Source organism: Gaeumannomyces tritici, assembly GCF_000145635.1.
Source record: "Gaeumannomyces tritici R3-111a-1 unplaced genomic scaffold supercont2.4, whole genome shotgun sequence".
Classification (NCBI taxonomy): domain Eukaryota; kingdom Fungi; phylum Ascomycota; class Sordariomycetes; order Magnaporthales; family Magnaporthaceae; genus Gaeumannomyces; species Gaeumannomyces tritici.
The window spans coordinates 1853655-1868621 of NW_008804548.1; the positions used below are offsets into that span (position 1 = coordinate 1853655).

The following is a 14967-nucleotide window of genomic DNA, read 5'->3' on the forward strand; positions in this document are numbered from 1 at the left end:
ACCCCCCCCCCCCCCCCCCCCCAAAAAAAAAAACCACCCCATCCCTGCAGCAGGCACACGAAGAGTGCAGGCATCCAAGAGTCCGCAGAGGTCACATAGTCTTGCCGAGGCTGTGAATGGTGCACCCAACCGTCGTCGAAACGAGGCCAAGGACGCCTTGCAGCGCGGCACACTATTCAAACCACAAAACGAGACGTCAACAGGTGCAAACCCCCATGCGAATGTGTCGGCTCTCCCGGGGGTCCAACGCACCCTACCCTGCAGTAGACGTGGCGGTGACACGGCTTTGATATTGCTTTTCTTTTTGTGCTTTTTTCTTGTCCGTTTGCTTTCGCTTTTCTTCTTTCTGTTTTCTTCGTTTAGCTCCGGCTTAGAGTGCTAAGCCGCTGCCCAAGCCACCTCGGCCAAGCCAGTCGTATCTCCAAGCGGACTTGCAGATGATTGGTTAGGGTTGGTCTTGGCACCGATAGGAGCCGGCCGATGTCGCCTCAACAGACGCCCAAGAAGCATGCCAGGACAGACCCGGGAGCCGCCTGCGTTTACCTCGCGCTACGATGAAAAAATAAAAAGCTACCCTTCCAAGACTGAAAATCGTACCATGGCAGCATAGCCAAGACAAAATATCAGATTTGACCGATTGTGAGACGCCTAGGTCTTGTGGGCTCGGCAGAGAGGGCGGGTGAGGATGACAGCAAATGAGACCTGATGAATGGGGGCTGCATCTACAGTACTAGCCAAACCGTCGTCTCAATGGACTGCATTTGGCTTTTCCCCAGCCTGGCAGTCCAGGTCGATCAGTAACGTATCAAAAGACACCCCAATGTCGATCGGTAACCCCCTCCAAAACAAGTACATGCGCATGTGACGATAAGATCTTTCCGATAATGAAGACCATTGGGCGGTCCCTTGGAATAATACATTCCATTATGTGACTACCCCTCATCCGTTTTGGTCTTCCGGCGTCGTGCCCCCACACCGTCTCTGTTGGACGAGTACAGCCTTGCCGCCGCGGCCGCCGCGGTTCAACAGCCGGACAGCTGTGCGTGTATTACGGTTGCGGTTCCACCCATCTGCCCTCCCTTGGACAGCGATCCTGATCCGAGCCTATGACACGTCTCACCTCCAAATCCGCGAGAAGCGCAAGTGGCACGAGGGGTCGCCATGATTCCACTTTCAGGAACGATCAAGGACAACATCTGGCGCGTAGACCGGCTATACAGTGAGTGCAGTGTATACATATATTGTTTGTCGTCTCGGCTGCCAAGTCTGGGCTCTGTGGACATGCCCTTATAGACCAAAGCTGGTGCTGGTTTTAGCAACATGAAGTTAAATAGCCAGAGGTGCACCCGTGACGTGCTAGATGAAGTGGAGCGATAGAAGACATGGTGAGCGGCAGTCTTTCACCAATGGAAACTTCCATGGCCTCCTGCCCTTGCGCTCCCAGAGACTATGGGTTTTCGAGTTATCAGGCAAGGACTGGGTCGCGGGCTTCATGCCGGCATGGTATCACGCCGAGCATTCCAGAGGCTGCGGTAGCCCGGCTAGCTGTCGCTAGGCTGGCTTGCTACTCTACTCGGAGCCGGACTTTGGGGGCCTGAACGAGCCCTGAACAAGCGTTGAATAAACACACCTTGATGGATATCTTGATAGGTCTGGTGCCAGCACATTTGGCGGATGCTCGAAGCCAAACATCCCAAAAATGAAACTCTCCTTGTTTACTCATGTTTGCTACTATCATGCCCTGTCAGCCCTTCCCTTCCCGGGCCGCTCTCTTTTCCCTGGACCCGTGCTCTTGTTCATCGCCCTCGTTGCTATGCCAAGGCAACGTCTTGACCCGGAGCAACCCATGCCTCTTTTTTCCGAGACGACAATTCCATTACCTTGTGATCGCCGTTTTAGGATCTCCTTATCAAAATGAGAGTGTTGAATGCCACCAGTTCACGGCTTGCAGGTTCGGTGGCAGATCATATCCTATTCCCCTCGCGCCTTTCGAGCCTCACAACTGGTCACCTTTGACCCTCCCGGAGGGGGTCGTGCTAGCCAGCAGGGGATGTCGTAGCCTCAACCTCCTAACCATCTTGTGTACAGGCATGGCTCTTTTGCAGGCGCAGAGACAGATGTCCATGGAGAATTATGCGTTCGGTGCACGCGAATATAACTCACCTGGGCAGCTTGATATCTGCGTGGTCCCAGAGACTGCACTGTGGTGGGCTCGGAAGTCGCAGAGATCGGCTGCCCTAGTTCCTATACCAGAGGATCTGATGGCCATCTGAGCTCTGGGTCAGCTAGCCCAGCTGTCCCCCAAAAGACCGCCAGGAAACGAGAAGGCGGTAACTCCTCCCCTGATAAGCTCGGTTTGGTGCAGATGCTTCCGTGCCCGGGGATAGTGGCGTGGTCTAGGTGGTACGACGTAAGCTCTGCGCCTTGGACCCCACGGTCCCCGGGGGGAGGTCCCGGGTTCGAGCCCCCGCGGGGGTGGAACCCGGGACCTCCCTTACTCACATTCTTTTTTTCTTCTTTTTGTCCTAACCACGCCCATTAAGAAAGAGCCTACCTATACTGCGCCTGCTCCCGTTTGGCTAATGTTTCTTGTTTGGCTTTGTAATCCGGCTTGTGAAAAGGGCATCGTTTTAATTGCCTCCGCGCGCGCGTATAACATAACATCACCATTGTCCATCATCCAAGCATCCCCACACACCCAGCCACACCATTGCCTGCTTATAGGACACTGGTGACTTCATTTTGCCAAAGCGCTAGATTTGAAGCAAATCGTATGCTGAAAACGAGCACCAGATTCGAGCCACGCTTGTCCGAACGATATCATAACGGCATCGGTCTGGACAGCAAGATATACTGGCAACAGAAAACAATGACAAATATACAAATCAGGCATTCGGCAGTTCGATGCAGGGGAAGCACAGCCCTGGAGAGCCGCACACTATCTGGTGGATGCTACCTGTGACATGACAACCAAAGAAGCGACTGCCTCTGCTTTTGTCTTCCACACCTCGTCCCATGTCCAGAGCCACGAACGTCACCCTTGACCTAAAATCCGGGGTAGAAGGACGGAGGCATGTCCCGTTTCCAGTTGGACCTGAGATGAAGCACCCTGCAACCCAACCATTACCTTGGCCTCCCGCTAGTTGAGCCCAACGACAGAGGTCTCTTTCAGGACGGAGGACTTTCTGTCAAGATCTCTAAGCACCGAAACGAACGCGGAGTAAATCAAATACTCTGCGGAGTTGGCGGTCACGGACGCAACTCGATTTTCTCCCCACAACCCAGGATCAAGGATGGCATGACGGACTGACTTTGTCGAGCAGCTGCGCAGCAAACAACCCACAGTGTGGGGACAGTGTTTTGGGAAAACTCACGGGGCGGTAACAGTGGGTCGTGCACGGTGAAGGGAGTGTGCGGAGTCAGGAATGGTCTCATTGGGGTAGGGCCTGGCGAGGTTGCGTCGTTGTGAGGTGAAGGTCACCTAAGGGTGCGTGAGATCCGGCTGGAAAGGCCTAGCAGTGATGTCTCCTAGCATGTATGTGCTGTGCCCGTCATCGCCGTCAGGTTTGCGTTCTTGAAGCCTCAGGAATTGCTTTGGCACAGTGCCTCGGCTACGCAGCCGTCGGTGTAGCCGTCGAGTCCCAGCAATGCAGAATGCAGGCAGAGAGCTGGCTGCCAGTCGGATGTTCCATCCGCTGCCAGGAGGGCTTAGGTAAACGGTTTCCGTCTGGGGCCTGCAGCTTCTGATTCGTTCGCCGCCTCATGTACGACACCAGCCGGGAAGAGGATCATCGATCTTCCTCTCCCCCAACCTCACTCGATGGGGCAGCTCTCCGGCCCTCTGAGCTTTTGCGACCAGACCTGCGCGCGCGCAACGCAACCTTCCTGACGCTTGTTTCTCCGCCTGCCAACTCTGCTGCCCTGCTCCTCTGCTTTCTTCCCATCCATCCACCCGTCCCTCCATCAAGCAGCCAGCCAGCTCGCCCATCTAGCACAAGGACAATTCCATCGCCATCCCTATTCTTTATCAAGTGCACGTCTCAATCGCACAACAGCCCCCCGCTTTGTCGCAGCTGATTCGCCCCCCTCTCGTTGCGACTCGCCGAGCCAATCACGCTACGTCATCGGCTTCAACCACCAACCATGGCCGAAGCTCCAGGTGAGCTCCCACTCCCTTTTGCGCGCGCCCGTGATGGCTGCAAATTTCGCAATTGGATAGCCTGGGTGCTCTGTGATGGCGTCGCAGCTTTTATGATGGGCTGCCCTGATGGTGGTTGCCTTTATTGATGGCCCTGCGCGGCGCATACGCAACGCAACGCCTGACTCGGACCCGCTCGTAGTCCGCATGCGCCTACTGTCTCTTCAAAAACGAAAGCTTGACGGGGTGCTACGAACAGGTCGCTAACAGCCATCGTTTGATCGCATTTGTAGCTGTCCCCAGCGCGCAGGCAGTCTCTGCGCCAGCCGTTGCGCCTGCAGCTGATGCCGCGGCCCCCGTGGAGAAGCCGGCGGCAACTGCCGACAACACCAACCCGGTGATTGAGGCCAAGTTCGAGCCGACCGAGAATGCCATGAAATCAGAAGCCGCCGTGGCAGCCGCCGCCCCGGAGCTCACTCCCGGAACCAGCGCCAACGGCAAGCCGAACGCCGAGGAGGGCGAGGCGGCCAAGGATGACGCTGCCACGGCAGATGCGGGCGAGAACAGCGCTCCGGTCGCCGAAGCAGCGGGTGATGCACCCAAGGAGGCGAACGCCCACGAAGCTGCCAAGGACAAGGAGAACAAGTCTTCCACGACGGAAGCCACATCGGAGGCGGCCCAGCCCGAGGAAGCTCCCACCGCCCTGGCTGCAACCAACGGAGCGACATCCTCGGATAAGGACGCCAAGGCCGGCGACAAGCGGTCGGCGGAGACCGTCGAGGCCGAGGCCGACACCAGCGCGGACGCCGCCGCCGCCGCCACCACCAACAACGGGCCCGTCTCCAAGGTCAAGGCAGCAGTCAAGAAGGCGGCCGAGCCCCTGGCCAAAAAGGTCAAGACGGACAAGAGCGACAAGGGCGACGTTGACGTCACCATGGCCGACGCGGACCCGGTCGCCGACGAGGCCGCCAAGCCCGTGGAAAACGGCACCAACGGGCTCAAGCGGGCCAAGTCTACCAAGCGCGACAAGAAGCCAGCCGCGCCTGTCGGCAGGACGGAAAGGAAGACAAGGAGTCAGGGCCCCATCTGAGCGGAGGGACGTGGCCTCCCGGTCTTGGACCAGGCGTGTTTCCGAAATTGCTTCTGCGGTGCAAGCGTCGCTCGTGAACGGCGGGCTTCTTGGACAACCTTTCCCGATGTTGAGAGCATGGGTGGCCTTTACTCACCAAGACCAGACATGCCGAAAATTTCCTTTGGTCTCATTTATGTAGTCGTTCTGGACATCGCCTCTCTCCTTGGGTATGTTGGTTCTCTTTATCGCCGTACGGAAACCTCCATAGTCTTTTGGGTTATTTCTTCCCTTCATTATTTCCGCCATCTGTTTATCATGTCTCGGTTTGGGGGAAAACAAAACGGGCGGACTTCGAATTCACAGGACGAGAGATATACGTTTCGATCTGGAGCGCGTCTGGCGCGTCTCCCTTCTTTGATTAGTTGTTCTTTTTGGTTATAGTGTATATACGTGGCTCAATCTATCACGGAAGCCAGGCTGGAAAAGGAAATAATACAAACTAGTCTTGGCCTTAGCCGTTAGCAGGGCTTAGTATTGGTGGAAAGGCGCCGCAATGCGTAAATGGGAATTTCGCAGGCGCAGGGCTGATGTTGGTGGCATGCAGGCGCAACCCTGTCACATTATTCTCGTGCAGCGGGCCGACACATTCGATGTCAACGAAGCATCGTTGCAGACGGAGACATTGTAGATGGTGCCACGGTGCCTGGTGTGTAAACGGTAGCGAGAAGAGGCCAGGCCCGCTGCAGCACCCTGACCTCCATGTAAATCCGTGCTCGTTGCCTCACAGGTCTTACTCCTTGCTTGTGGTGACCAAATAAGCAAAGCGCGGGCTCTCGGACAGCGATACTAGCCCGCCCCTCCGCCGTGGCATCATTCGTGTCGACTCAATACCGGGTCTGGGCTGTGTTCAAACTGGAAGTGGAATTTCATGTGCCGATATCTCGGTGCATTAAATATCTCAAGATCTGCCAGCCACCCCCCTAGGCTTTCGCAGGAGGGAATAACCAAACAGATTTCAAACCACGAATAAAAAAAAATTAAATGAGGGGGTTTTTTTTATAAAAAAAATACAAGTATATCAAGTGTGAGCGCGGCTCTTTTCTATGCAAGGTTTACAAAAACTCGATTTTATTCCCTTCATTTGTTACGGCGGCGCTGAGAACTTTTTGCTGCCAGACGATTTTTTGGGCGACGTGCTGGCCAAGGTGGCATGGTTCAGGGGCAGACAGTATTGGGCGTGCAGTGGCACCTGCAGGCGGCACAGCACAAGCGCATCCACCGATCCGTCGCAGTAAGGCGTGTGGGCTTTTTTTTTTGTCTGCCCGCCGATCACTTACTCCAACACTTCGCCATCAGGATGTGCCGTCTCAACAGTGACAACAGGCGCTGTGCATTTCCAAATCCGATCGCACGGCGAGGCGAAGGACACACACAGGGCAAGCGTCAGGGACGAATCAGGGCACCTGCCAGGCCAGGTGCATGAACGACCCAACGCCATGGATTTGCAGCTCGTATTGAGATCTGGGGGATCCATCAATTCCCCTTTTCTCCCAGCAACCCGGCCTGTCCGGCACATGGGTGGGTGGCGACAAAAATAGCCAAACGCCATCTAGACCAGGTTTTTTTTTCTCTCGGCCCCTTGGTGTCCAAGTCTAGGCCCCTCTCCTGCTCAGCTGGCCCTCAACGTTCCATGCCAGTCCAGGCCCCACGCGACGTGTGCGCACAGGTGCGTCCCTCCAATGCGAAGCGTTGCACACGCCGATAGTGATTAGTGCCAAAACGGCGCCCGCTCCACGAGGCTGGCTGCCTCCCGAAAGGCCCGGTCGCTCCCGGCCAAAACGGCGTGTGAAGGGGATCCGCTGGCGCCAGAGCCAATCGAACCGTCTGTTCGCTGTGTTTACGGAGCTGCCTAGCAACACGACTGCGTCATGTCCCTCTGCACGTCCCACTGTTTTGCTCTGCTTGGTGCGTAACCCTTTTTTTTTTCGTTCTTTCCCCTCCAGATAGAGAAGGTGGGAAGAAGAGAAACATTGGCCGTTCCATGCCTGCCAGCGCAACTTGAGCCGGTCCACTCCCTGCGCGTGCAGTCTTGGGAGGGATACCCTGGAAAAACCCACATGTCCCTCGTTTTGATTCCCAGTCACTCCCTGGAAGTCATGCCGGCAACCTGAAGTCCTATTCTCTTACCCATCGCGGCTTGCCACAACAGCTATTTTGACACTTGTTTTGCGTCCCGAGCCTTTTGTCTTTTTACTTCTTTCACCCCTGCGTTGCTCGTCGGGCAATCCTATTCCGTCACTGCCGCGGTTCAGGGTCCACAGCTTACTCTTCCCGACGTTCCATCCATCCTTGGCTTTCTTTTTTGGCCTGATGGGATCGTACGTGCACGCGGGATTTTACCTAAGCATAGCCTCCCCCGGCCCCTGTTTCCGCCATCTGACAAAGTTCTGTGCCTGGCAGCGCTTGTCGCCATCGTTTGTTCCTCCTTTGTGCATCCGCCTTCACTCGTTTGCAGCGGTACACAGCCCTCACCTTCTTTTCGCCCGTGACTCTGTGGCTGTCTTCCTCTTTGTCCTGCCTCCGATTCCGACGCCCTAAACGTTGGCCACCTCCAGCTCAACCGAGAGAGGTCGACCTAGGACCCAAGACACGCGGCCTCCGGAAAAGGAGAGTGACAGAAGAGACAGAACGCAGCGAACCACCTATCGCGAATATCTTGAAGAGTCATTGGACGAGGCTTCGAGGCGCGCCTCGCCTGTGCTGCTGGGGCTTTCCCGATCGACCATCTGCCCTTATCGGGCCCCGCGATCGGCAAGATGGAAGCCCTCGTACGAGTGATTCCTGAGCTGGTAGCCAGGCAAGCACCCGACGACTCTGCGCAGGAGTTCCTGAAGCTGCTACGGAACCCCTTCAACACCCTGGTGAGTAGATCCCACATATATGCAGTCGTGGATTTCCGACTGAATGTACTGGGTCTCCTAACCAATTCCCGTGCTTCGTAGCTGCAAACCAAATCGTTGGTGTACTCCTTAGGTACCTCGATCGGCATCACTGCGGGCATTGCGCTCACCTTCTCACTCCTCCGACCGTACAACGGCGTCGTATACGCCCCGAAACTCAAGCATGCCGACGAGGCACATGCACCACCACCCCTGGGGAAGGGCATCTTCGCCTGGGTCGTCCCCTTGTGGAAGACGGACGAGAAGGACTTGATACGCCTCGTAGGCCTGGACGCTGCCTTGTTCATACGCTTTACCAGGATGCTGAGGAACTTGTTCTTCATCCTCGCCGTCGTTGGTTGTGCCGTCCTCATCCCCATCAACATGTCGAAAAGCACCGACCAAGACTGGATCATGAAGATCACCCCCCGTGCCACCGGCTTCGGCGCCGGGGCTTTCAACCAATGGCATACGGTTGGATTCGCCTACTTCTACACCCTGACCGTGTGTGGCTTTCTGTGGTGGAACTATAAGAAGGTTCTGGACCTGCGCCGCATCTACTTCCTGAGCGACGAGTATCAGAACAGCCTACACGCCCGGACTCTGATGGTACGTCGGACTGCTCGACGCTCCGTCGCAGAGCCATGTTTGGGTTTTGTGTGACCCGGCGAGAGGACTTGAGCGCCATGTTGAATTGCAAAATTACTGACCAAGTTTTGCAGATGTACGACATCCCCAAAGATAAGGCATCCGACGAAGGAATCGCCAGGGTCATCGATTCGATCGCCCCCAACTCGTCTTTCTCCAGGACCGCCGTTGCTCGAAACGTCAAGGTTCTGCCCGAGCTCATCGCCCAGCACGAGAAAACTGTGCGGAAGCTGGAGGAGGTTTTGGCCAAGTACCTCAAGGACCCCAAGAACCTGCCGCCTAAGCGGCCGCAGTGCAAGCCGTCCAAGAAGGACCGGTCATTCAATACGTATCCAAAGGGGCAAAAGGTCGACGCCATTGACTACCTGACACAGCGCATCAAGGACCTCGAGGTCGAGATCAAGGAGGTCAGGGCTAGTGTCGACAAGCGGAACAGCATGACATATGGCTTTGCCTCGTACTCTGACATCAGCGAGACCCACGCCATTGCCTTTGCGGCTCGCAATAAACACCCCATGGGAACAACCATCAAGCTGGCTCCGAGGCCAAACGACATCATCTGGGACAACATGCCGCTGACAAAGGCAACCAGGAAGCGACGTCGATTTATTATCTCTCTCTGGATCCTTCTGCTGACTATTCTCTGGATCGGCCCTAACGCTTGCATTGCCATGTTCCTGGTCAACTTGAGTAACCTCGGCCAGGTGTGGCCTGCCTTTGGCCAGAACCTCAGAGCCAACCAGGAATTTTGGCAGCTTGTCCAGGGTGTTGCGAATCCTGCCATCACCTCGTTGATCTATATGGCGCTCCCCGTCATCTTCCGGCGGCTATCGATGCGTGCCGGTGACCAGACAAAGACTGGCCGAGAGCGTCACGTCACGGCCAAGCTGTACTCCTTCTTCGTCTTCAACAACCTCATCGTCTTCTGCCTCTTCAGTGCCCTCTGGGGATTCGTCAGCAACGTGGTCGAACAGACCTCCAAGGGCAGAGACGCATTCCGAGTCATTATCCAGGAGGAAGTTGCAATGAGTTTCATGACTTCGCTCTGCACCATATCCCCCTTCTGGATCACCTACATTCTCAACCGTCAGCTCGGTGCGGCTATCGACCTCGCCCAGTTTTGGCCACTGCTTTGGAGTTTTATCCGGCGCAAGTTCTTCAACCCGACACCCCGCGAGTTGATTGAGCTCACCGCTCCGCCGCCGTTCGACTATGCGAGCTACTACAATTTCTTCCTCTTCTACACCACTGTGGCGATATCATTCGCTCCGATCCAGCCCCTGATAATCCCCGCCGCGGCGCTCTACTTTGCCCTAGACGTGGCACTGAGGAAGTACATTCTCATGTACATTTTCGTGACCAAGACCGAGTCGGGCGGCATGTTCTGGCGTGTGCTGTTCAACCGCGTACTTTTCGCGACCTTCCTCAGCCATACGGTCGTATTCCTTATCACCTGGGTGCGCGGTGACGTCTTCAAACGCTACGACTCCATGGCTCTTGGTCCGTTGCCGGTGATCCTGATCATCTTCAAGATTTACTGCCGCAATGCGTTCGACACCAAGATCCACTACTACAGCACCAGGGTTATTGCGAGCCCCGACAACGAGAACGGCATGGCGGTGGGCAAGGAGTCGCACCGCAACGACCGCCTCGCCGCCCGGTTCGGCCACCCGGCGTTGTACAAGCCTCTCGTGACGCCAATGGTCCACGCCAAGGCCCAGAACATCCTCGCCTCGGTTTACCAGGGCCGGCTTTCTGACGGAAGGGAGGCCATGTCTGGCGATACTATGTCTGTGTCGGGATACTCGGATACATACCGCCTGGACGCCATGCAGGCCGGAAAACCGGGCAGGTCCATGGCAGCGATGCCTGGCTTCGAGCTGGTGCCCGAGTCGAAGCTCGACTTTGAGTTCTACAAGAACCGTGACGAGTTCGCCGAGGACCACGGAGGCGGCGAGATCTACAACACGCGCCCGGGCACACCCAGCCTACACAGTGGCGGCCCGGATTCGCGACCATCTACTCCTGTTGGCGGTATGACCGGGCGACGCCAGTTCTCTGCAGCCCAGCCGATGCGCCCTGAGCCCACCTCCCGATCCACCTCGGCCGGTCCTGCCGCCTACGCCCCGTATAACCCGCAGTCTGGTTACAACAGCCCGGGCCCGCAATACCCCGGCCAGCAGTCGCCCTACGGCATGTCCTCTCCGCAGGGCTCATATGGCCAGCCTCCTCAGCAAGCAGCACACGGCGACACGTCACGCACGCGTTCGCCCCTTTATGGGATGGGCACCGCGGCGAACGACAGCGGCTCCAATCTGGTGGGCCACGCCGCCGGCATGCCTCTTTCGCCACCATCAGGGGCTGCCGTCCGTGGATATGCGGGAGGCCACCAGACGCCCTCAACCCCTGGTTCCGAGCTTGGCGGCGGCGGTCACGCCCCTGGGATGCTGGGGGGTGGACCTCAGGGCTATGGAAACCTGCCGCAGGAGGATACCCAAGATCCCATGACTTACGACTACTTTAGAGGCGGCAACAGTTCCAGACGGCGATGATGAAAGATGGACCATCCACCTGGGCTGACCATGGTTTGGCGTTTTTGCAACTTGTTTTTTTCGCATTTCCTTTTTTATTCAGCTACTTTTCTCTCGTAGCACATGATTTGCTACTCATTTCTGTCTGTCTAGCAATTTTCTCGTCTCTCTTTATCACGACATAGACTTGGGCATGAGGTGCACGTTTCTCGTTGCAGATCAAGACTTGAGTCGGTCTCGGATCGCTTCTTCTACAATCTTCTAATACTTGCATCATATCGGCACTTTTTGAGCCAAGCATGCTTGCCTTGCTCGCCTTTTCTGGCCAAAGGATAGAGAGTATGGGTTCCTTCCAGATGGATATGGGTTTTGCACAAATTGAAGAAATTGCCGCCATTATATTGCACCGCGATGAAGTGTCAAGTTTCACCGCCGTTATTGTGTTCTGGAAGCGATGCTGGCGATGGCCTGAGGGATGGTGCCATGATGGGTGAAATAACCCTACTCGAGCCTACATGGGTCACCATGGGCAAATATCAGTCTAGGCTCGACTCCCCCAGGCCGGGGAGTAAGTAGGGTCTTCCGACAGAACACACCGAGTGACACAGGAACACGCATGAATACAACAAGCCATGTATTGTTGTTGATTATTGCCTGGACGGGAGCATGCTAGAATATCGTCGCCGTCTTCTTTCTGGCTTGACGCAAAACACGAGAAAGCAACGACTCCAAGCTAATATTAGTAGTACATTACAACACCCTCCCACACATTACGTGCCCCTCTCCTTCTCCGAATCCCCATTCCTTCACGCAAAATCTTTACAGCAGAACGGCGGCGGCAGCCAGGCCGCCGAGCAGGCCGACGGCGGCGGCGCCCGTCTGGCGCGGGGCGGCCCAAGCCCTCGACGACGAGGTGACGGCAGGAGTAGTGCCGCTGGTGGTGCTGCTGCCTCCGGAGCCGCCGCCCGTGGTGGTGCCGTTGTTGTTGTTGTTGTTGTTATTGTTGCTGTTGCAGACAACCTCGTTCGGCACGGTGACGCCGTTGGCCTGGCACAACTGGGCGGCGAAAGTAATGGCCTTCTTCTGGTCGTCGGCGCCGCAGCCGCCGGGCTTGGCGAGGCAGCACGAGATGTCGCTGATGAAGGACTGGTTGGAGCAGATGCACTTTGGGTCGCGGCCGCAGTTGCCGATGCCGCTCAGGAGGAACTGGTTCGCGCAGTCTTGCTGTTGATGGGGGTGGTGGGTGGATGTTAGTGGTGGAGGTTTGGTGATGGGGGGGTGAGTGGCAAGAAGGGGAGGACCAAGGGAGAACACAAGGTCAACTTACAGCGCACTTGGGCAGGTCGCCGGCTGTTTGCGCGTTGGTGGCGACGGCGAGCGCCAGGGCTGCGAGGACGGCCGAGGTCTTCATTTTCGAGGGTTTGTGTGCTTGGGGTGTCTCTGAGGGATCGATCCGTCGGTGTTTGCGGTTCGTGAGAGTTAAAAGTCCAGGTTGAGGGAGCGTGTGTGTGTGTGAGTGTGTGTGCAAGTTCAAGGAGTGGCGAGTTCCAGAGGCAAGGTTACAAGAGGGGGATGGGGGAACGAATATGTGCTGCTGCACGGGACGGTGCGGTACCTTGCTTGAGAAACTAGCTGGGGAATCGGACCAGGATCTGGGGGGGTTCATTGACAGGGGGTGCTTGCATTCTCGCATTGGGTGGTTGCTCCCCCAGATTGGCGCAGCGAGTGGTCGAACCGCCAGCTGGGCCGGCTCCATTCCTGTGGCCACCCCCCTCTTTCCTTGGCAGTGAAGGAGCTCGAGGGGCGAGAAGGGCCTCTCAGGAGGTGGGCTGGAATAGCCATCGCGTCGATTGGATCGCCCTGCTGCCGCGGCTGTGTGCTGTGTCAGGGAGGCTGCTGCCAATCAAGGGTCGAGCCTAGTGTCCACCATTTTGTTGCCACTTGTGGCAGGGCATTGAAGGTTCTAGAGATGGGGACGGGCAATATTGTAGGGTTTAGGGTTTGCACCGTGCCAATGACATGTAATTTCGACTGACAAGCAACGCCAAACCTCGCCTTGGCCGTCCGTATCTGACAGCGATCTACAAGGCACCAGAAGAGAAAGATCGGGAAGTGCCGCTGCCAATGCTCAGCCGGCGTTTACAAGCTGACCACCCCGCCGCGGGGGCACATGATAGTAACTCTCTCGGTCCAATATATTTAACCACGGCTCTACCTACGACTTGACAGGGGCCTCCAGCAGCGTCTTGATCTCCCCAAAGGCCTTGCGGACCGTCTCGGCCGTTTCGTCGACGAACTTTTTGCGCGACTCGTCGCCCAGCTGGCCCTCGTTCATGGCCGCAAAGGCGTCCGGGCCCAGGCCCCCGGCGAAGGAAAAGGCGGGCCTCGTCTCGGCGACGCGCAGCTTCATGCCCGCCAGGACGTCGGCGGCCACGGCCGACGCCTTGTTGCCGCCGCCGATGCCGTAGCTGACGATGGCGACGGGCTTGCCGATCCACTCATTGTAGAGGTACTGTTTATACCAGATCAGCATGCGGATCTTTGCGCCGCCTTCCCAACGAGCATCCAGGAGTAAAAAGAAGAAAAAAAATCTCACATCGATCGCGTTCTTGGTCCCGCCCCCGATGGAGTAGTTGTACTCGGGGATCACGAGCACGTAGGCGTCGTGCGAGGCGATCTCGGCCGACCAGCGCTTGGTGTGCTCGAACTTGAACTGCGCCTTGGCCGGCACCTGGGCGGGTATGACCTCCTCGTCGTACACGGGCAGGTTGAAGTCGGCTAGGTCGACCAGCTTGACTGAGTATGTGGCCGGGCCCGCCGCCTCCTTCTCGAGCGTCTCCTTGACCAGGGCTGCGATCTTGTTGCCGACCCTGGGCTTGCGGGTGCTCATGGAGAGCACGGCGATCTTTGCGGGGGCTCCGGGGGTGGACATGGTGGCTTGTGCTGGGTTGGGTTGGTTCAAAGGTCTTTCGGTTGCTGATGCTTTGCTTGATGTCTGAAAGCCAAAGTCTTGTCCATATTCACAACGGCCACGTCAACACCCTTTATATATCTCTTGCCATGCCATCTTTTCAACGGCCAACCCCCTCCATGCTGAACCCATCGCAAGCGACTAGGCGACTGACAAATCCGCGGATGTTGTTGCAGGAGGTACTTGGCAGACCGTCTTCTTCTCCCGAATGCCGCCTGCCTTCTTCCGCATGCAGTTCCTGCCTTAAGCCCGCGTGTTTGAATCCCGTCACTTTGGCACGCAAGAGCCGCGCGGGATTTGGGCGCCATGTTGCCATGTCAGATCGTGTGTGGTGGTTGCCAAGACATCAGGTCCTCCTCGCTCCTCGCGCGCGCGTTCCCTTTTGGGAGATTCCGAGCTGCAGCCCCGCGTCAGAACCTCACAGGCTGAGTAATTCAACAAGCCGCCCACACCCTGAGCCACAACAGCGTCAGTGGGATCTGTCTGTGCCGGCATCTCGGGTTTTGCATCGAGAGCCGATGTTTGTAAGCGCCATATTGCTGGCTTCAACAACATCTACACTGAGACTCGGCGACTTTCCATAGAGGTCCTAGAAGTTTTGTGGGTTTGCTCAACGGCTCTTTCCTTCTGTTTTTTTTCTCGCTCTCTTTCTTTCCCTCATGCCCTCC

The 14967-nt window shown here is 56.8% G+C and overlaps 4 protein-coding genes across 4 annotated transcripts; 2 read left to right on the forward strand and 2 right to left on the reverse strand.

The window, feature by feature from the left end:
- Positions 1–3873: 3873 nt before the first annotated feature.
- GGTG_08054 (hypothetical protein) lies at positions 3874–5808 on the forward strand. Its single transcript, XM_009225890.1, has 2 exons — positions 3874–4159; positions 4432–5808. Exons 1-2 carry the CDS (start codon positions 4144–4146, stop codon positions 5226–5228), a joined length of 813 nt encoding a protein of 270 aa, XP_009224154.1. The 5' UTR covers positions 3874–4143; the 3' UTR covers positions 5229–5808.
- Positions 5809–7211: 1403 nt separating this feature from the next.
- Positions 7212–11724, forward strand: GGTG_08055 (hypothetical protein). Its single transcript, XM_009225891.1, has 3 exons — positions 7212–8131; positions 8213–8758; positions 8872–11724. The coding sequence occupies exons 1-3, from the start codon at positions 8027–8029 to the stop codon at positions 11347–11349; spliced, it is 3129 nt and encodes a 1042-aa protein (XP_009224155.1). The 5' UTR covers positions 7212–8026; the 3' UTR covers positions 11350–11724.
- Positions 11725–11981: 257 nt separating this feature from the next.
- Positions 11982–13320, reverse strand: GGTG_08056 (hypothetical protein). The gene is made up of 2 exons (XM_009225892.1): positions 12656–13320; positions 11982–12552 (listed from the first exon to the last, which is right to left on the reverse strand). The coding sequence occupies exons 1-2, from the start codon at positions 13082–13084 to the stop codon at positions 12148–12150; spliced, it is 834 nt and encodes a 277-aa protein (XP_009224156.1). The 5' UTR covers positions 13085–13320; the 3' UTR covers positions 11982–12147.
- A 223-nt stretch (positions 13321–13543) lies between these two features.
- GGTG_08057 (hypothetical protein) lies at positions 13544–14260 on the reverse strand (the record flags this gene model as incomplete). Its single annotated transcript, XM_009225893.1, has 2 exons — positions 13544–13840; positions 13925–14260. 2 exons carry the CDS (start codon positions 14258–14260, stop codon positions 13544–13546), a joined length of 633 nt encoding a protein of 210 aa, XP_009224157.1.
- Between the last annotated feature and the right edge of the window lie 707 nt (positions 14261–14967).

Coding starts and splice junctions, on each gene's coding strand:
- GGTG_08055 (XM_009225891.1), top strand. CDS start 8,027: ATGGAAGCCCTCGTACGAGTGATTCCTGAGCTGGTAGCCAGGCAAGCA. Junction 8,132..8,212: donor GGAACCCCTTCAACACCCTG/GTGAGTAGATCC, acceptor CGTGCTTCGTAG/CTGCAAACCAAATCGTTGGT. Junction 8,759..8,871: donor TACACGCCCGGACTCTGATG/GTACGTCGGACT, acceptor CAAGTTTTGCAG/ATGTACGACATCCCCAAAGA.
- GGTG_08056 (XM_009225892.1), bottom strand. CDS start 13,084: ATGGAGCCGGCCCAGCTGGCGGTTCGACCACTCGCTGCGCCAATCTGG. Junction 12,553..12,655: donor GCGACCTGCCCAAGTGCGCT/GTAAGTTGACCT, acceptor CCCCATCAACAG/CAAGACTGCGCGAACCAGTT.